This window comes from Schistocerca serialis, chromosome 11, assembly GCF_023864345.2.
Source record: "Schistocerca serialis cubense isolate TAMUIC-IGC-003099 chromosome 11, iqSchSeri2.2, whole genome shotgun sequence".
Taxonomy (NCBI): domain Eukaryota; kingdom Metazoa; phylum Arthropoda; class Insecta; order Orthoptera; family Acrididae; genus Schistocerca; species Schistocerca serialis.
In genome coordinates, this window is record NC_064648.1 from 84,309,122 (window position 1) to 84,327,628 (window position 18,507).

At 39.4% G+C, this 18,507-nt stretch overlaps 1 protein-coding gene across 4 annotated transcripts in view; it reads right to left on the bottom strand.

The window, feature by feature from the left end:
* The window catches only part of LOC126426407 (tenascin-like), a 562,410-nt gene that overhangs the window by 407,835 nt on the left and 136,068 nt on the right, over positions 1–18,507 (bottom strand). For all 4 annotated transcript variants that reach the window (XM_050088324.1, XM_050088323.1, XM_050088325.1 and 1 more), the window contains exon 6: positions 2,935–3,173. In XM_050088324.1, the coding sequence (XP_049944281.1) occupies positions 2,935–3,173 (239 nt within the window). The remainder of the gene's footprint in view (positions 1–2,934; positions 3,174–18,507) is intronic.

The window sequence follows — 18,507 nt, forward strand, 5'->3', positions numbered from 1 at the left end:
ATTGGCAAAGGTCAATCCAGATAGAATGAGAGTTACCTTATTTGTCAGCAACGAGCGGCGCAGACAGCAGTCATTGCAGCTTACGGTATCGGGCGCTACAGCTCTTGCGAGCCCCATATTTCCTCCACAACAGTACACTTCACTGCATTTCACACGCGACAGCATCAATCATACCTAACAACATTCTAACAGATAATTATTCAAGTTGAGTAGGCGTGGTTCTCAGCCATTCTGCCAAGTCAATAAAAATGTAAAACTTTGTATAAAAATTTCATTAGTGAATCCTATCCTTAAGAGGTAACTTCACATTCTGAAAAGAACCCCGAAATAACTTGTTCAGTTCATAACTAAAAGTGCCATTGTGATTTCTCAGAGTTTTTTTCAAAATAAATAATAATTTTTGTTAGTTTCATGTTTTTCTTACACTAACTAGCACGACTCCAGTATCCCACTAGTTACGTAAGAAATGTTGTGAATTTTTTGTGTCATTTCCTTACAGTGGACGACTCCAGAAGATTTTTATTACTAAAAGTTTTTCAGGCATTTCTCTTTAGAACGTTAGGAGCATCTGTCTGACTTCTGTCGTAGTGTGGGGGTGGAAATGGCATCCTGCAGGAGGCAAATGGTAAAGGTTACATCTCTGATTAATCCGTTGCGTGGAATGACAGAATAGCACTCACCCACTCACAAAGGGATTAAAGGACTAGATTAGGAATTCGACAGAGTAAATGCAAAGTAAATTTAAATATTTCAGAAAAAGTGAATAAGTTTGGTACTGGAGCCAAAAATATTCTAGTTATTTAGAAAAAGGAATGATGAGAAGAGAATGAACCGGAAAACAATTTAAGAGTCAAGTCAAACCTGCAAAGTCAAAGAATTGGGTGTGCAGAAGTGTTATGTCTGCTAGAGAGCGAGTTGAACTTAGGTAGGTAAAAGGGATAGATAATAGAGAAAGAAATGGAGGAACTGTAGAAAAAGAACCGATGCAGCATTTGTTTACTCAGTTGCTTAATAAACTGCACAATGCTAAATGAGATTTGGAGGATACATATGTGCTAGGCATGAGCTCAGCAGGAATGGTATCGTGTAGTACAGTGTGGTATTGTTTTATTAATTAGAAATGTAAGGCAGTAGGGATTGTACATTCTGAACTTTCAATAGGGCTGTTATAGAACATTTATCAAGTAAATGGCATGAAAAAAGAAAGGTTAATGGGGTCTCATGCACTTGTAGAGCGAAAAAGAATCTTCGCAATTTTAAGGACTTCCAAGATTAAACTATGGCAGCCCACTTTACCAAAGGAAGACCAAGGAGAGCTAAAATTGGTTTAAAAAGATATCTGCTTAAAACGAGCGTATTATGTTAATCAGATAGTACTTTGAAGAAATATTAAAGAAAGTGTAATACCTAGATTGTCGCTCGGATACTGAAAATATAATAGAAAATTCGTGCAGGAAATTATATACATCCACATAAATAGGCTGTAAGCCAAATGACTTTCAGTGGCAGAGCGTACTTCTGGTACCACTAACTGATCCCCTCTTCCTTGTTCCATTCGTGAATGGCGGGCTAGAAAAATGATTGTCAGTAAGCTTCTGTATTAGCTATAATTTCTCAAATTTTCTCGTTGAGGTAGTTTCATGAGACGTATGTCGGAAGAAGTAATACGTTTTCCGACCCTTCCCGGAACGCACAGTAGTTCTCGCACTGATGCACAATTCCTCTCATGTCGCGCCTGCCACTGCAATTAGTTGAGTATGTCTGCAACGCTCTCGCACCGACTAAATAACCCCTTCCTCCCTCTATTTCTCTCTTCTCCCCCCCCCCCTCTCCCCCCCCCCCCCTCACTCTCACTCACTCTCTCTCTCTCTCACTGTGTCTCTCTCTCTTCTATCAGTCCTAGTACTTAATGATAGGAGATAGATAAACTGCGCTCAGGAATCGGTCGAACAAGTTCGTCTTGTGTGGAAGAGTTACATTTCCCTCAGAGTCGCCCTCAACCTACTATCTCCTTTTCGTGCTATTTGTTTTATCTGGTCACTCCGCTTAAGATCGCTTCGGATGGTAACTCCCACACAGTGTATAGAAGAATAATTTCTTATCAGTAATTACACAGAAGTCGAAATTTTTTTCCTGAATATGTGTAAAATGTTGCATTTATTTACATTCATGGTGAACAGGCAGCCCATGCACAAACGTTTTCAATCCTTCTATCTAAATAATCGAATGATTTGAAGGACGCAAATGAAGGAACGTCCATCTGGACGTCGGCAGTGCATCATTAGGGACAGGGCTCCTAGGGCTGGCAGCCCTTGCCTCCCCAGACCCAAAGAAAGGGTGCTGGGGGACCTACAGTTCGATGTGGGTACTGAAACCTTGTGCTACTTACCTGTTTCCGCATTAACAAAAATTACAATGGGTGAAACATGAAATAGGTAACAGAAAAATCAGACTGTTGGTTAAATGGCAAGCCTCTGAATTTGTAGTCTGACACTTACCTGCTTAGCTATCGAACCACACTTTTAGCAGGACGCTGAACAAAATACGTTTTCAGTTTCCTTCAAGATTCGTAGGGATCCAGGTGAAACCGAATTTTTGTAATGGGGTACAATTATCAATAAGGTTCAAAGTCACTAAAAAGTTAATGTAAGAATTGCAAAAAATAAAAAAAATATGGCTGTGTATTGCTTATAGTTTCCTGGTTTCAAAATATAAATTGTAGCAATCAATTTAATATAGTTGTAGCACAATGTTAATATTGCTCCTAGGCAAAATTCTAATAAATCACTGACTTACCTACAGATTTACTCAGTCATTAATTTAGTCTATTTTCCACTGCGTGAGCAAGTTCAACTAAATTTTACACTTAATACAAGTCAGTTTGTATCCCAATACTGTAACATTTCCAAGTCAAAGATATAATTTGTTACTTACGATTTCTACAATATGACCCTTTGGTGCTTTTATCAGCCACCGACAATAACCGCTATGGATAGTAAACTCTCCTGAAGTTCCTGACAAAACAAAGTCACATCCTGACATCTCAGTGCAGACAGTGGGGCTTGTGAGAGTGTATCCTTCATAACAAGAGCAAACTGTTTCATGTTCCACAGTTTCACATTTCTGTGAGCAGTTACCATTATTTTCCATACAGCGATCATCGTGAGGCATTGCTGAAACAAAAACCATAAATTCTGAAATAGCGTAAGTAACGTCACCTGGAGAATTTATAATAATAGCATAAATTTCTAAGAAATATATTAAAATATTTCCAAATGAATATTATCAATATTCCCTTTTAAAATGAATGTTGTACTAAACAATTACAAATCAGAGTGGCAGCTTTAACTTTGACAGAGCTAAGAACATGAGTTGTCTTCCAAATCGTTCTTCATTCGTAATATGGGAAGTAGTAGAGCCGTAGATCAGAGAAAACAAAATGAATCAAAGCACAGTATCCGGAAATTTACCTTGCAGTCTATACTACAGATTCGAAGTGGACGTTTGGGCCATCAACAGACTGAAAGATGTATTTCTTGCCACAGTCTCTCAAATATTGCTTCTGTGATTGAATTAATAACGTCACTCATAAAACGTGTTACGTTATTACGTCTACCATTCCAGCACTTCATACAATTCTGAACCGATGTTTTAGAATGTAAACCGATCACAGAGAAGCAAATCGATTCCATGAAAACAAAAGTCACAAATGACGAGAGTCCCATCAAAATAATTTGTAAGGAGACACAATTTTTCTTTCCAACTTGACGCACATGTGATAGGTATAATCTGACAGGCGACTAGGGTAATTAACATTAGTACGTTTTGTTCATTGGAGCCTGTTTTCTGTGGTAAAATTATATATTAGGATCGATGATCAAAATTGACTACACGGGCATACAGAAATATCCTTTTCTCTTTAAGCCAATATATAAACTATCAGAGAAAAAATGAGAGAGAGAGAGAACGAGAGATACAACAACAAAGAAAATTGCAAATGAGCTGCAGGTTTGTGCAGCTGTCACACGAATACGCCAGGTTGATGTTTCTGTTTTTAACCTAGAGGGCAGGACCTCTAGCATATCCTCACTTAATGTATTATGCAAATTGCTTGTTACAGTACTCCATCTCTTGTACAGTTTCCCAAAATTTCTTCCGCCAGTGAATTTATAACTGTTAATCTATACCTCAAGTTTTCTTAATTCCTATGGCATAAATGTTCCTTCCATTTTCTCCTCCTTTGATTTATTTTTTCTTTTAGGTTATGCATTCCTAAAAATTGTCGTATATCTTCAGTCTATTTATAATCTTCCCTTGAACATCCTTCCATTCTTCTCAGAATGCTCGTTTTTGGAGCCTGTATTCTTGTTTCTTGGTGTATTGTTGTAGTCCAAGCTGCATTTCCCCGTGTAATGGTTGGTACTGTTATGTTTCGATAAGCATCACCTGGAACTCTTTCTTGGCTTTATTCTGAAAGTTTTATACCATGATTCACATATGAAAGAAAATTAAATTTTTATTTCACTTCATACTTTTGTTCATATGTGATATCACAGTCCAGATATTTAAAATTTCTTATTAGCTCCAACATTTTGTTATTCGAGAGCATTTTTGATCTTACTGCTTGTATGCGCTACAACGACCTCCCTTTCGCTTTATCTACATAGATTTTTACGTTGTAACCTGAAGCCATCTGGTGCAACTTACACAACCCCACCTGAAAGTTATCTCAATTCTCTACAATCAGAACTAAGTCATCTCTATATACAAAAAGCAAAGTCCTGCGTAACTGACAGACTGATTCATCTTCACTCAGCCCAAACGCTAAGGATAGATACTTGAAATCTTATACTGTAGCGAAATACCTACTGTAAGTGGCTGGAATAGGGTGATACACCATGTGATCAAAAGTATCCGGACACCTGGCTGAAAATGACTTACAAGTTCGTAGCGCCCCCCATTGGTTCAAATGGTCTGAGCACTATGGGACCAAACATCTGAGATCATCAGTCCCCTAGAACTTAGTACTACTTAAACCTAACTAACCTAAGGACATCACACACAACCATGCCCAAAGCAGGATTCGAACCTGCGACTGTAGCGGTCTCACGGTTCCAGACTGAAGCACCTAGGATCACTCGGCCACTTCAGCCGGCTCCTCCATTGGTAATGTTGGAATACGGTGTTGCCCCACCTTTAGCGTCGATGACAGCTTCCACTCTCCCTAACCTACGTCCAATCAGGGGCAGGAAGGTTTCTTGGGAAATGGCAGCCCACTCTTCACAGAATGCTGCACTGAGGAGAGGTATCGACGTCGGTCGGTGAGGCCTGGCATGAAGTCGGCGTTCCAAAACGTCTCTAAGGTGATCTACAGGTTTCAGGTCAGGAATCTGTGGAGGCCAGTCCATTACAGGAATGTTATTGTTGTGTAACCACTCCGCCGTAGGACGTGCATTATCAACAGGTGCTTAATCGTGCTGAAAGGTGCTATCACCGTTCCCGAATTGCTCTTCAACAGTTGGAAACGAGAAGGTGCTTAAAACTTCAATGTAGGTCTGTGCTGTGACAGTACCACGCAAAACAACAAGGTGTGCAGGCCCCCACCATGAAAATTACGACCACACCATAATGCCACCGTCTCCGAAATTTACTATCGGCACTACACACGCTGGCAGTGATGTTCACCGGGTATTTTCCTTACCCACAGACTGGTATCGTATCGACACAATGTGTACGGTGATTCGTCACTCCACACAACGTTTTTCTACTGTTCAATCGTCGAATGTTTACGCTCCCTACACCAAGCGAGGTGTCGTTTGGCATTTACCGGCGTGATGTGTGGCTGATGAGCAGCTGGTCGCCCATGAAATCCAAGTATTCTCACATCCCGTCTAACTTGCAGTGGATCCTGATGCAGTTTGGAATTCCTGTGTGATGGTCTGGATAGATGTCTGTGTATCACATATTACGACCCTCTTTAAGACCGGTCGCTGTGGCCAAGCGGTTCTAGGCGCTTCAGTCTGGAACGGCGCTGTTGCTATGGTCGCAGGTTCGAATCCTGCCTTGGGCATCGATGTATGTGATGTCCTTAGGTTAAGTTAGGTTTAAGTAATTCTACATCTAGGGGACTCATGACCTCTGATGTTAAGTCACAAAGTGCTTAGAGCCATTTGACCTTGTTCAACTGTCGGCAGTTTCTGTCAGTCAACAAATGAGGTTGGCCTGTACGCTTTTGTGCTGTACGTGTCCCTTCATGTTTCCACTTCACTATCGCATCGGAAACAGTGGACTTTGTGATTTTTAGAAGTGAGGAAACCTCGCGTACATACGTATGCCACAAGTGACACCCAATCACCTGACCACGTTCGAAGTCCGTCAGTTCTGCGGAGCGCCATATTCTGCTTTCTCACGATGTCTAATGACTACTGAGATCGCAGATATGGGGACCCGGCAGTAGGTGGCAGCACAATGCACCTAACGTGAAAAACGTATTTTCGGTGGTGTCCTGATACTTATGATTACAGGCCGGCCGGTGTGGCCGTGCGGTTAAAGGCGCTTCAGTCTGGAACCGCGTGACCGCTACGGTCGTAGGTTCGAATCCTGCCTCGGGCATGGATGTGTGTGATGTCCTTAGGTTAGTTAGGTTTAAGTAGTTCTAAGTTCTAAGCGACTGATGACCTCAGAAGTTAAGTCGCATAGTGCTCAGAGCCATTTGAACTTATGATTACATAGTGTAGGGTTTTTTGAAAATTGTGTCTTTGAAGGCAGTTTCGAAGCTAGGCCAACGATTATTGGTATTTGGTTTCTCAGTCAGAAGTAAGGAAATACGTGTTTCAGCATTCTTTGAAATTCCACCACTAATGGGGTAAAACGCTGGGCGAAATATTTTTTAAATAAATAATTACTAAAATACTACTAAATTAATTTTAAGGCTATATCAGAGAGAAATGGTATTTCACTTATTGGTTAGAAATACAAGAAAAACGTGTTTTGGCGTTTCTGGAAAATCAGCTTGTAACGAAGTGCATTAGCGGATAAAAATATTTAAGAAAATATTTCATTACATTAAAGAATTTTAAATCTAAACTAAAAATTGACATTTCACTTCCCAGTTAGATTTAAAGAAATATTTGTTAGTGGATGAAAATTGGTATGTAAATATCTCCATAAGAACGCAAAAGGCATGATGAAGAGAAACTATGGACTTTAGCTACCATGATCGCTTTCTGGACAGAAATACGGTCTGACAGACCATGCTTATATGGCCTTAATTAGCGTGAAAAGCTTAAAAGGTGTCGTAGTCTGTGAACAACTTAAAAATTCGATTAAATAAAAATAAAAAGATTTCTGCTGGCCATACAGTCTACGCAATAGGAGGAGAATGCACTGAGTCAGAACGCAAATAAAATTGTATTTAATCTATATACACCGCTGAGTGCCAGAGAAATATAGCGCCCTTGTCTTGGCCCTTTGTTTGTGTTCACTGGCCTTGTGATTATATTTTGTAACAATTTTGGTGTTTGTGTATAGATTATTAGCAGCATTTGTGAGATAGGGTGAATAACCTCTTTCTGCCATTACATTCCATAGAATTTCTCTGTTCACATCGTCAAATACCTTTTCAAAAATCCATTAAATCAAGATTAATTTCCTTATTGAATTCTCATCTCTTTTTTCATTATTTTTTGCAGTTTAAAAATATTGTCAGTAGCTGATCGCCCCTTTCCAGAATCTGTTTGTCCTTCAGCTATTCGTTTCTCGATTATATTTTTTGTCTAGTTATCATAATTTATGAGCTCAGTTCGTGACGCTGATATCTCAATAGTTGTTACTTTCCTTTTTATCGCCCATTTTTAAAAATAGTTATTACTTTTGGCATTCAGCGGTTCATTCGTACCTTCTTATGTCTCCAATATTCATTGAAGATGTGAAGAAGCCGTAGTCATAGGAATAACCATCCATATGTCGACTGTTCGAGATCAATACCATGTTCACCACCTGCAGTTCTATTGCTTGTACCTTATAGAGCATCCGTCAGATAAATCAGTATCGCCGAAGTTTTTTGTGCCATTTCTTGGGGTAATGTAAGAATTACAGTATCGACATGCCATATTTTTTATAATAGCCTGTTTAGTCCTTCTCTCCTGTATTATTGAGTCGTACAAGATCTTTTTCATCTCTGCTGAGTGTTTTCATCACTTAATGTGTGAGCATTTCAAATGGTTCAAATGGCTCTGAGCACTATGGGACTTAACTTCTGAGTTCATCAGTCCCCTAGAACTTAGTACTACTTAAACCTGACTAACCTAAGGACACGACACACATCCATGCCCGAGACAGAATTCGAACCTGCGACCACAGCGGTCGTGCGGGTCCAGACTGTAGGGCCCAGAACCGCTCGGCCACTCCGGCCGGCCTGTGAGCATTTGTTTACCTTCTAGATCATTCTCTATATTGCTAATAGAGCGTTTCCGAAAATGCTTTAGAAGTGATGTTATTTATTTATTTATTTACGAGTTCTGTAGGACCAAATTGAGGAGCAAATATCCAAGGTCATGGAACTTTTCAGTATACGAAATTACAACATAACAGTAATAACAGATAAAAATAAAATCTTTATGAACCCGGAAAACGTCAATCCATAAGTTTAAGTAAACGCAATCAACAACACAGCCAGAATCAGCTTCACTTTTCAAAGAACTCCTCGACAGAATAGATGGAGGGACCCATGAGGAAACTCTTCAGTTTCGATTTGAAAGCGCTTGGATTACTGCTAAGAATTTTGAATCTGGTAGCGTATTGAAAGTGGATGCATAAGTATACTGCACACTTTTCTACACAAGAGATAAGGAAGTCCGATCCAACCGATCAAAACGCAGGTTTGAAACAGATGGTGCTATGGTTGGCCCGCTAGATGACGCTACCATAGGTCAAACGGATATCAACTGCGTTTCTTTTAAGTAGGAACACCCATTTTTTACTACATATTTCGTTCTTTGTTGTTTTTTCGTTTGATGCGTATTTCGTGAGATATTTGGCCCAGTCACTATCATTGGACCATCCTATATATATATATATACTGGGTGGTCCAATGATGTAGTGTCAAAATACCCATACTCGTGATCAGGGGTCGACAAGAGTTCGTAAACTTACACCACTTATTGCCCGAACCGCCCGTTTCTGAGCCAAAAATATCCTTTTAGAATGTGAAGAACTACCCCAAATACAATACCATACGACATAAGCGAATTAAAATAAGCAAAATAGATTAATTTTAGTTTCGAACGATCACTCACTTCAGATACCGTTTGAATAGTAGAATTAAGTCCCTGAATAAGATCCTGAGCGTGGACTTTCCATGACAGTTTACTATTTATCTGAACTGTTCAGTTTCACTAACCATATGATCATGCTGTGAAATGAAAACGTCTGATTTTGTTGAATTGTGTGATAGAAACTGTAAAACCTGCGTCTTACTGTGATATTGCGTTAGTTTATTTGCTACAGACCATTAACTTAGGCCATGAACTGCATTATGTTGCAGACAACATCCTTTACTACCAAGCTAGTATCATCAGCAAACAGTTTAGTTACCCATAACACTAGAGGGCATATTATTTATATAAATAAGTAACAGGAGTAGCCATAACACTGATGCCTGGGGCATCCCTCCACTCAGACCACACATCACAGCCATTCTCAGGATTATGAATAATAAAGTTTGGCTGTCTGTTGCTAAAGCAAGAGGTGAACCAATTCTGAGCTACTCCCTGTCTTACCTAATGGTACAACTTCTTGAGTAATATTTTGTGATCAACGCAATCAAACGCCTTAGTTAAATATAAAATATGCCTAGCGGTCGAGATCTTTTGTTTAACCTACCCAGTACTTCACAGAGAAAAAAGAATATAGCATTTTGAGTTGTTTAACGACCTCTAAAACTGTACATTTGATAGTAGATTATGTTATGTAAAATAGCTTTAGCAAACGCCGATGGCATATAAATAGGTCTAAAATTGTCTACATTGTCCCTTTATCCCTTTTTATAAAGCGGATTTACTACTGAGTACTTTAATCGTTCAGGAAACTGACCATTCCGGAAGTAAAAATCACAAATATGGCTAAATACAGTGCTAACGTGCAGCACAGTACTTTAATGTTCTGCTGGGCACTCCATCATATCCATGAGAGTCTTCAATGTTTTAATTATTCACTCAATCTCACCCTTGTCTGTAGCACAGAGGAGTATTTCAGACATCAATCTCACAAAGGTATTTGCAAAGAAAGTTATATGATTAACTGTAGAAACTAAATTTTTATTTAATTCACCAGAATGCTCAGAAAATGATTGTTAAGTACTGTACATGCATTTGTTGTATCAGTAACATAAATATTGTTACTACGAATTGATTTTATATCGTCGACCTTGCGCTGCTGACCATATGGTTTTAATGTTATCCTGTGAATTAGTTATTCTATTTGATACCACATACTCATAGCCTTCCTAATAACGTTTTTAAGCACCTTACTACTGTAGCTTGATTGTGACTACTTCCAACATTTGTATATAATCCCACTTTTTTCTACATGATATACTTATCCTACTAGTCAACCACCCAGGCTGCCTATTAGCGCTAGTACCCTGTTTAGAACTTTCTAGTGGAAAGGAACTCTCAAAGAGCATGAGAAAAGAAAAGCATTATATTTATCATCTATGTTATTGGCACTATAAACTTCCTGCCACTCTTGTTCCTTGACAGGGTTGAAAAAGTTCTCTTTTACTGTTGAATTAACTTTAATACATAGCTTATAATTATATATGACATTTATTTGAGTAGCAGAGCATTTTAATGTTAAAATTAGTGCATCATTGTCTGAAAGGCCATTCAGCCCTTTACTAACAGACTATTTTCAGACTGCTTATGCTGGTATTGAAAGCTTCTAGTTTTTCTTTAACTGCTGTTTCCATGTCTTCTTTCCAAATCCTCACTCGTCAACGTTTCCTTTGTATCCCTTTTTTTCCCAAACCTAGATATAGCTGTTTCTAAGTTTTTCGCGTTTTCAAAGTCTTCTACCGATTCCAAATTTGCTAATGTCATTAGAGTTTGTTAGACATCGCTTATGCTGTTATCTTCTACAAGTTACTCCTTAAAAACTTGTTCTTCCTTTAGGTCCTTAATTGATTTTTGTAGTTTTCTCCTTCTTGTGTAGATGTCAGTTACTGACAGAAGTAAGAAGTGGTATAATCCAGTATCCACTCTTCACTAGCCTCCGTATGTCTACTCTGTACTTGTAACCCCTTATCTGTTCTTATATTATACGTAATATGCCTACATGGTCCTGCTGAACAGGTGTATTTGTGTACATCATTTCCCCTAAAGTAGCTATTGGAATTTTGAAGCAATGAAACGAAGGAAAATCTCTTAGCATTTTGCCGTTTTCACTACATACATTTTCTTCAAATGTGCCACCTATTTTTAAACTGGTATATTTCCAATTCTATCAATGAGATCCGCTTTGAGTAAAATGTAATTTTTATTGTACCTGTTTAATGCCATTCGTAATTGTTTTTGAACGGGAATCGTCAATTTATCTTTCTTCCAGGGCATCTTTAAATCTTTTATACAGCAATACATTCATTTAGATATTCATAGTCTAGTTTTCTATTATCCCATTTTCTATTACCGTAGATGCCAATAATATAATAATTCCAATCCGAAAGAAAGCAGGTGTTGACAGATGTGAAAATTACCGAATTATCAATTTAATAAGTCACAGCTGCAAAATACTGACGCGAATTTTTTACAGACGAATGGAAAAATTGGTAGAAGCCACCCTCGGGGAGGATCAGTTTGGATTCCGTAGAAATGTTGGAACACGTGAGGCAATACTGACCTTACGACTTATCTTAGAAGAAAGATTAAGGAAAGGCAAACCTACGTTTCTAGCATTTGTAGACTTAAAGAAAGCTTTTGACAATGTTGACTGGAATACTCTCTTTCAAATTCTAAAGGTGGCAGGGAGCGAAAGGCTATTTACAATTTGTACAGAAACCAGATAGCAGTTATAAGAGTCGAGGGGCATGAAAGGGAAGCAGTGGTTGGGAAGGGTGTGAGACAGGATTGTAGCCTCTTCCTGATGTTATTCAATCTGTATATCGAGGAAGCAGGAAAGGAAACAAAAGAAAAATTTTGAGTAGGTATTAAAATCCATGAAGAAGAAATAAAAACCTTGAGTTTCGCCGATGGCATTGTAATTCTGTCAGAGACAACAAAGGACTTGGAAGAGCCGTTGAACGGAATGGACAGTGTCTTGAAAGGAGGATATAAGATGAACATCAACAAAAGCGAAACAATGGTAATTGAATGTAGTCGAAATAAGTCGGGTGATGCTGAGGGAATTAGATTAAGAAATAAGACACATAAGGTAGTAAAGGAATTTTGCTATTTGGGGAGAAAAATCACTGATGATGCTCGAAGTAGAGAGGGTATAAAATGTAGACTGGCAATGGCAAGGAAAGCGTTTCTGAAGAAGAGAAATTTGCTAACATCGAGTATAGATTTAAGTATCAGGAAGTTGTTTCTGAAAGTATTTTTGTGGAGTGTAGTCATGTATGAAAGTGAAACATGGACGATAAATAGTTTGCACAAGAAGAGAATAGAATCTTTCGAGATGTGGTGCTGCAGAAGAATGCTGAAGATTAGGTGGGTAGATCACATAACTAATGAGGACGTATTGAATAGAATTGACAAGAAGAAGGGACCGGTTGGTAGGACATGTTCTGAGACATCAAGGGATCACAATTTTAGCAAAGAAGGGCAGCGTGGAGGGTAAAAATCGTAGAGGGAGACCAAGAGATGGATACACTAAGCAGATACAGAAGGATGTAGGTTGCAGTAAGTACTGGGAGATGAAGAAGCTTGCACAGGATAGAGTAACATGGAGAGCTACATCAAACCAGTCTCAGGACTGAAGACCACAAGAACAACAACAGATGACAACACCTTTACTTGTTTTTTGTTCTTGTTTTACTCCGCTATAGTTGATAATATCGTCATCGACATATTAATTTCGGATTTCTTATTTGTGTCTTCAATCGCCACAAATGCTATCCCCTCAAATGTTTAGCTAATTCTGCTTCATTAAGAGCAAGTCCCCTAACGTTACAGGTGGCGAGTTTCTAAGCTTTATTAAACGGTTTTGTCCCTGTCTCTAGCCTGTGCTGTACCCTGCTAATCCGTTCTGTTTCTGAAGCTAGATTGGACACTATCAGTGTTGGTTGAGTCCCTGAATGGGGTACTGAGCCATCACAGTCAAGACTGGTTATGAGGCAGCATTCCCTGAACCTTACCAGGTACAGCCAATAGCTGGCGTAGGTGGGTACCGTGCAGTACTTCCTTTCTACTCAATGTTGTTGTTATTATACAGCCAGTACTCGGTCGTCAGAATGTCGACTGCTAGGCGGGGTACACCGTAGGTGGGTTATGTTGACAGGAGGATGAGAGAGACTGTACACTCGCTTCATGATCGCACTGGTACCCACTAGTCGGCGGTATACAGAAAATTCACTGTCTGAGATTATAGTCATTAGTCATAGATAGCCGATAGTGATGGATGTATGTATGAGACAGTGAACCGATCTTTGCACAGATTACCACAACTATATCATAAGCAACACCTACGATTTTCATCTCAAATACCATTCGACATATGTAATAAAAACACATTGTCTTATTTTATGAACCCCACGTGCTCATTCATAGACAAGAAAATAGGAAGTGAAATGACGGCAGCTGTTTAATGACAATGGAACTAAGTATGTACATCCTTTCTAGGCCTAAGGCTTTAGTCACACAGCCAGTAAAAAGAAACGGAAATATCAACCAGCCATAGCACCAGTGCTAAAATTATTTAAGGACACGCATAATTTTAATTCGTAAAATTTGCATCGGTTTTAAATATGAAATGGGGAATGCGATGAGTGCTATTCTATTAACAATGCCAACAGAAACGAGGCAAAGACACATGTCACAAGAAGTGGTCCAGCACTGCAGAGACAGCAATGTCCCTGTGCCATGGCATAATATACAGGGTGAGTCACCTAACAGTACCGCTGGGTATATTTCGTAAACCACATCAAATACTGACGATTCGATTCAACAAACCGTACGTGAGGAGGGGGGCTAGTGTAATTGGTTAATACAAACCATAAAAAAATGCACGGAAGTATGTTTTTTAACAGAAACATACGTTTTTTAAATGGAACCCCGATAGTTTGGTTAGCACATCTGAACATATAAACAAATGCGTAATCAGTGCCGTTTGTTGCATTGTAAAATGTTAATTACATCCATCATTTGCTGCACACAATTGCAATCTCTGGCTTAAAGAATGTCGTACACGCCGCAGTGCATCTGGTGTAATGTCGCCGCAGGCTGCCACAATATGTTGTTTCATATCCTCTGGGGTTGTAGGCACATCACGGTACACACGGTACATGATGCCCACCACATTGAACATCTATTGGCCTGACATGTCGGGACACACTCTATTCCACTCCGTAATTGAAAACGGAAACCACGTGTGTACGTGTACCTCAGCCCTCATGGTAATGTACATGTGCGTCAGTGAAAAAGACCAATAAAAAGATGTTAGCATGTGGACGTAATGTGCTGTTCCAGTCTCTTCTGTAGGTAAGGTCCATCACCGTTTCCTTTGGATCCCTTCGTAATTGGTGCTCTCCGATACACACGATCGAACAGCGGAGGAGTGGTACTCAAGCGTCAAATTTAGGTTACAATATATCCGGATGTAATTAATATTTCACAATTCAACAAACGGCACTGATTACGTATTTGTTTATATGTTCAGATGTGCTAACCAAACTAACGGGGTTCCATTTAAAAAAACGTAGGTTTGTGTTAAAAAACATACTTCCGTGCATTTTTGTATGGTTTGTATTAAACAATTACACTAGCCCCTCTCCTCACGTTCGGTCTGTGGAATCGGTTCGTCAGTATTTGATGTGGTTTACGAAATATATCCAGCGGGAATGTTAGGTGACTCACCCTGTATACCTTGTTGTATAATGTGCACCTCATCCACCCAGTAGCTACTCACTGCCACTGGTGGACACACATTGTTTAAGTATTACAGAATGGCACCGACCATAGTCTGTAAATACACTGGTGTCTAAAATTAAAGCAAGAAACCGTTATTTTCCCTTCCCTTGTCTGGTTCCAGATATCATTGTAGAAACTGCCAACAGCTGTCTGTACGATCGTGTTCTGCGTGGAAGATGGTATTCCAGTCCATGGACAACCACGCCAGCGATGATGTCAGGGACCCCATCAAATGAGGTGGTATTATCATTTTCGTTAGTACTAATCATAGATTTTCTGTCCAGTTCTCGAACTTCCAGTGCCAACATAGTGCGTTATTTCACAATTCCGACAGGGCTCATTCAGATGATTAATTTACTGCCTTATTTCCATTTTTATTTAGCAATTTATCATATTACTGTCGTTACTCATAATTAGAACCATTAATAATACACTGTGTTTTTGTCCCATTTATCTTGTTTTATATTTTTTTTGTATTAGTATTAAACCGGGACCTAGAAACGACGGAGAGGCTTCGTGAAGTTCACAACCCCACAACAGGTCACAGCAGTCCACCAACCCCACCGCCGCCCCGCATCGAACCCAGGGTTACTGTGCGGTTCTGCTCCCAGTGGATTCCCCCGGGAGCGTCTCATACCAGACAAGTATAACCCCAAATGATTGCGTAGTAGAATAATTAGGGTGTACACGTACATGGAAACGGTGTTTGCGTGGCAATCGCCAGCATAGTGTAACTGAGGCGGAATAAGGGGAACCAGCCCGCATTCGCCAACGTAGATGGAAAATCGCAATATCCGTCAATCGCTGATTTGGGGTATGACGATACCCCATCCAAAATTCTAATGCCTGTAACGTCAGAATTTTACCTACTGCGCACTACCGCTCCTCTGTCGCTTTCGTTCAGATTGTTATGAGCAATTGTAGTGACCAGTCATTGTTGCGAGCTGCTGTTATTTTGACTTGGTAAGTAGAATAACTTGCTTGGGGTATGACGCGACCCCACAACACAGTTTTCATTATGAGCTCAGTTATTTTAAACACTTTATAAACTGACATTTCTTACTGAAATATCACTCAGCATGGTTAACAAGGACAGAATGGGAGTTCCTGATCCCGTTTTTCAGACTTTTATCACTCAGTGGATACATGAGGTGGAAGATATTGAATACAGCGATGCTGAAACTGCTAACGAAAGTGGTCCTGAACGCAACAGTCAACACGATACTGAATCAGAATTGTAAATAGCAGATGGGTGTGAACGAGTTAGACAAGGAACAAAACAGAACACTTGCTATGGATGCAACCGCTGTGAGTGGTCAACAGTGGAACCGAAGAAAAATATTCGAACGCCTGCTCATAATATTACAGCACAACGTCCTGGACTCAAAGGGAATGCACAACGTCTTGGCCATTCTTGTAACCCACCGCAGGTATGGCAATGCCTTTTTTTTTTTCACAGGTCATGGTAACTGAAGTTGTAACACACACAAATGAGAAAATCAAACAATATAGAAGTATATATGTTGATGAAATCAGAACAGAATTGAGAGATGAAGGCCTTTATTGTTTTACTGCACTATACTGCAATTTCCAAATCCAGTAAAGAGACTCTTGAACCCCTCTTTGCTACCATTGGTACCAGTCGCGATATATTTCGCTGCACAATGTCATTGAAACGGATGTTAATTCTGCTAATCTGCCTTTGCTTCGATGACTCTTGAACTGGGAATGAGAGACTGAAAACCGAAACTGCAGCTGCAATATCATATCTATTTAATTCACTTGTCAGAAACAGTCAAGACTGCTACTGGATAGGAGAAACAACCTGTATTGACGAAATGTTGCTAGGATTTCATGGAAGATGCAGATATAAAGTCTATATGGCATCGGAAACTGAAAAATATGGCCTCAAAACCGTGATCTTATGTGATCCCAGAACACAGTACCTCCTAAACGCCTACATATGCCCTGGCAAAGGCAACCATGGAATGGGTTTGTCACCTGAGGAGAAGAAATTACTGATATCATCACAGAGTGTAAACCTGTCCAGGGTACTTGAAGAAATATCACAGCTGACAATTACTTCAGCTCTATAGAAGTAGTTGACGAGTTGAAGAAGAAGAAAAGAAAACGGAAGCTAACTTACGTTAGCACTCTGAAGAAAAATAACAGGGAATTTCCATTAGGGTTCTTGCCACAAAAGGACTCGTCCGAATATGGGTTTACTAGAGACAAGACCCTGGTTTCGTATGTGCCCGATAAAAATAAAGCAGTGGAATTAATTTCATGTATGCATCACTCTAAAAGCACGGATGATGAGACAGGCAAGCCTGAAATAATACAAACAAAAGGAGGTGTTGAGGGATTGGATAAAAAAATGTATGACCTTATCAACTAACAGGCACACCTGTCGTTGGCCAATGGCAATGTTTTGTTGAATGGTTAACACTGCTGATGTAAATTCACATGTACTTTATTCAGGCTTCAGGGACAATAAACCCCTCTCAAGATTCGATTTCCGAAAGGACCTTTCAAGGCAACTGTGTGAGATGCACCTAAATGAAGGGCTACTCAATGCAAGACTACCTAGAGAACTCAGAGTTTCTATTGGACGTATTCTCAATAAGCCATAGCATTCTTAAGTGCAAAACGTTGGTCCAGTGAAACGGAAAATGCGTTTCCTGTTTCCTGGATCATCGGATAAGAAAACTCAAGTGCTCTGTATGAACTGCAAACGACATATTTGTGCATGCTGTAGGCACTCAATACCTTTTGAGTGTGTGACTGAATGAATATTTGCGTAAGTTCGGGGTTAGTGGAATTACGTTAAATTGAACCTTACCTGATTAATCTTTGTTATGTTTGATATTTTGGACACTAATGCACATAACTGAAGTGCTCTTAATATCCAAAGTTATGCTTTAAGTTTTTTTCGGTTATTAACATATACTTTGCAAAAAGTTAGTTCTAATTTTTTTCTGTAACTAACAGATACTTCGCAATTTGAACTGGTGAGCTACAGAGGTATCAATTTTTAAAAAGGCCGTTGTTATGTTTTGATTTTGCAAAGCTGTTTTGATGGCAATAAAGGCTAAATAGCAATGGGAACAGCCTGTATTCATTGCTTTATATTAATGTTCAAATACTTGTGTAGAAAATTCGATAAGACTATGGGATATATAAGTATCCGACGACACAGTTTATTTCATAAAATATTCACGACACCGACTAGGCTTTAGAAACCCTCTACAGGCTGGCCCACTCGGGAAGCAGCGTGTTAGACCACGCGGCTAACCGGGTGGGCTCCCGTTTATCTGACTTTCAGCACTGTTACACACAGATTCTTCTAGCTCTCTGTTAAACGAGTTTCTCCTGTCTTACTCGA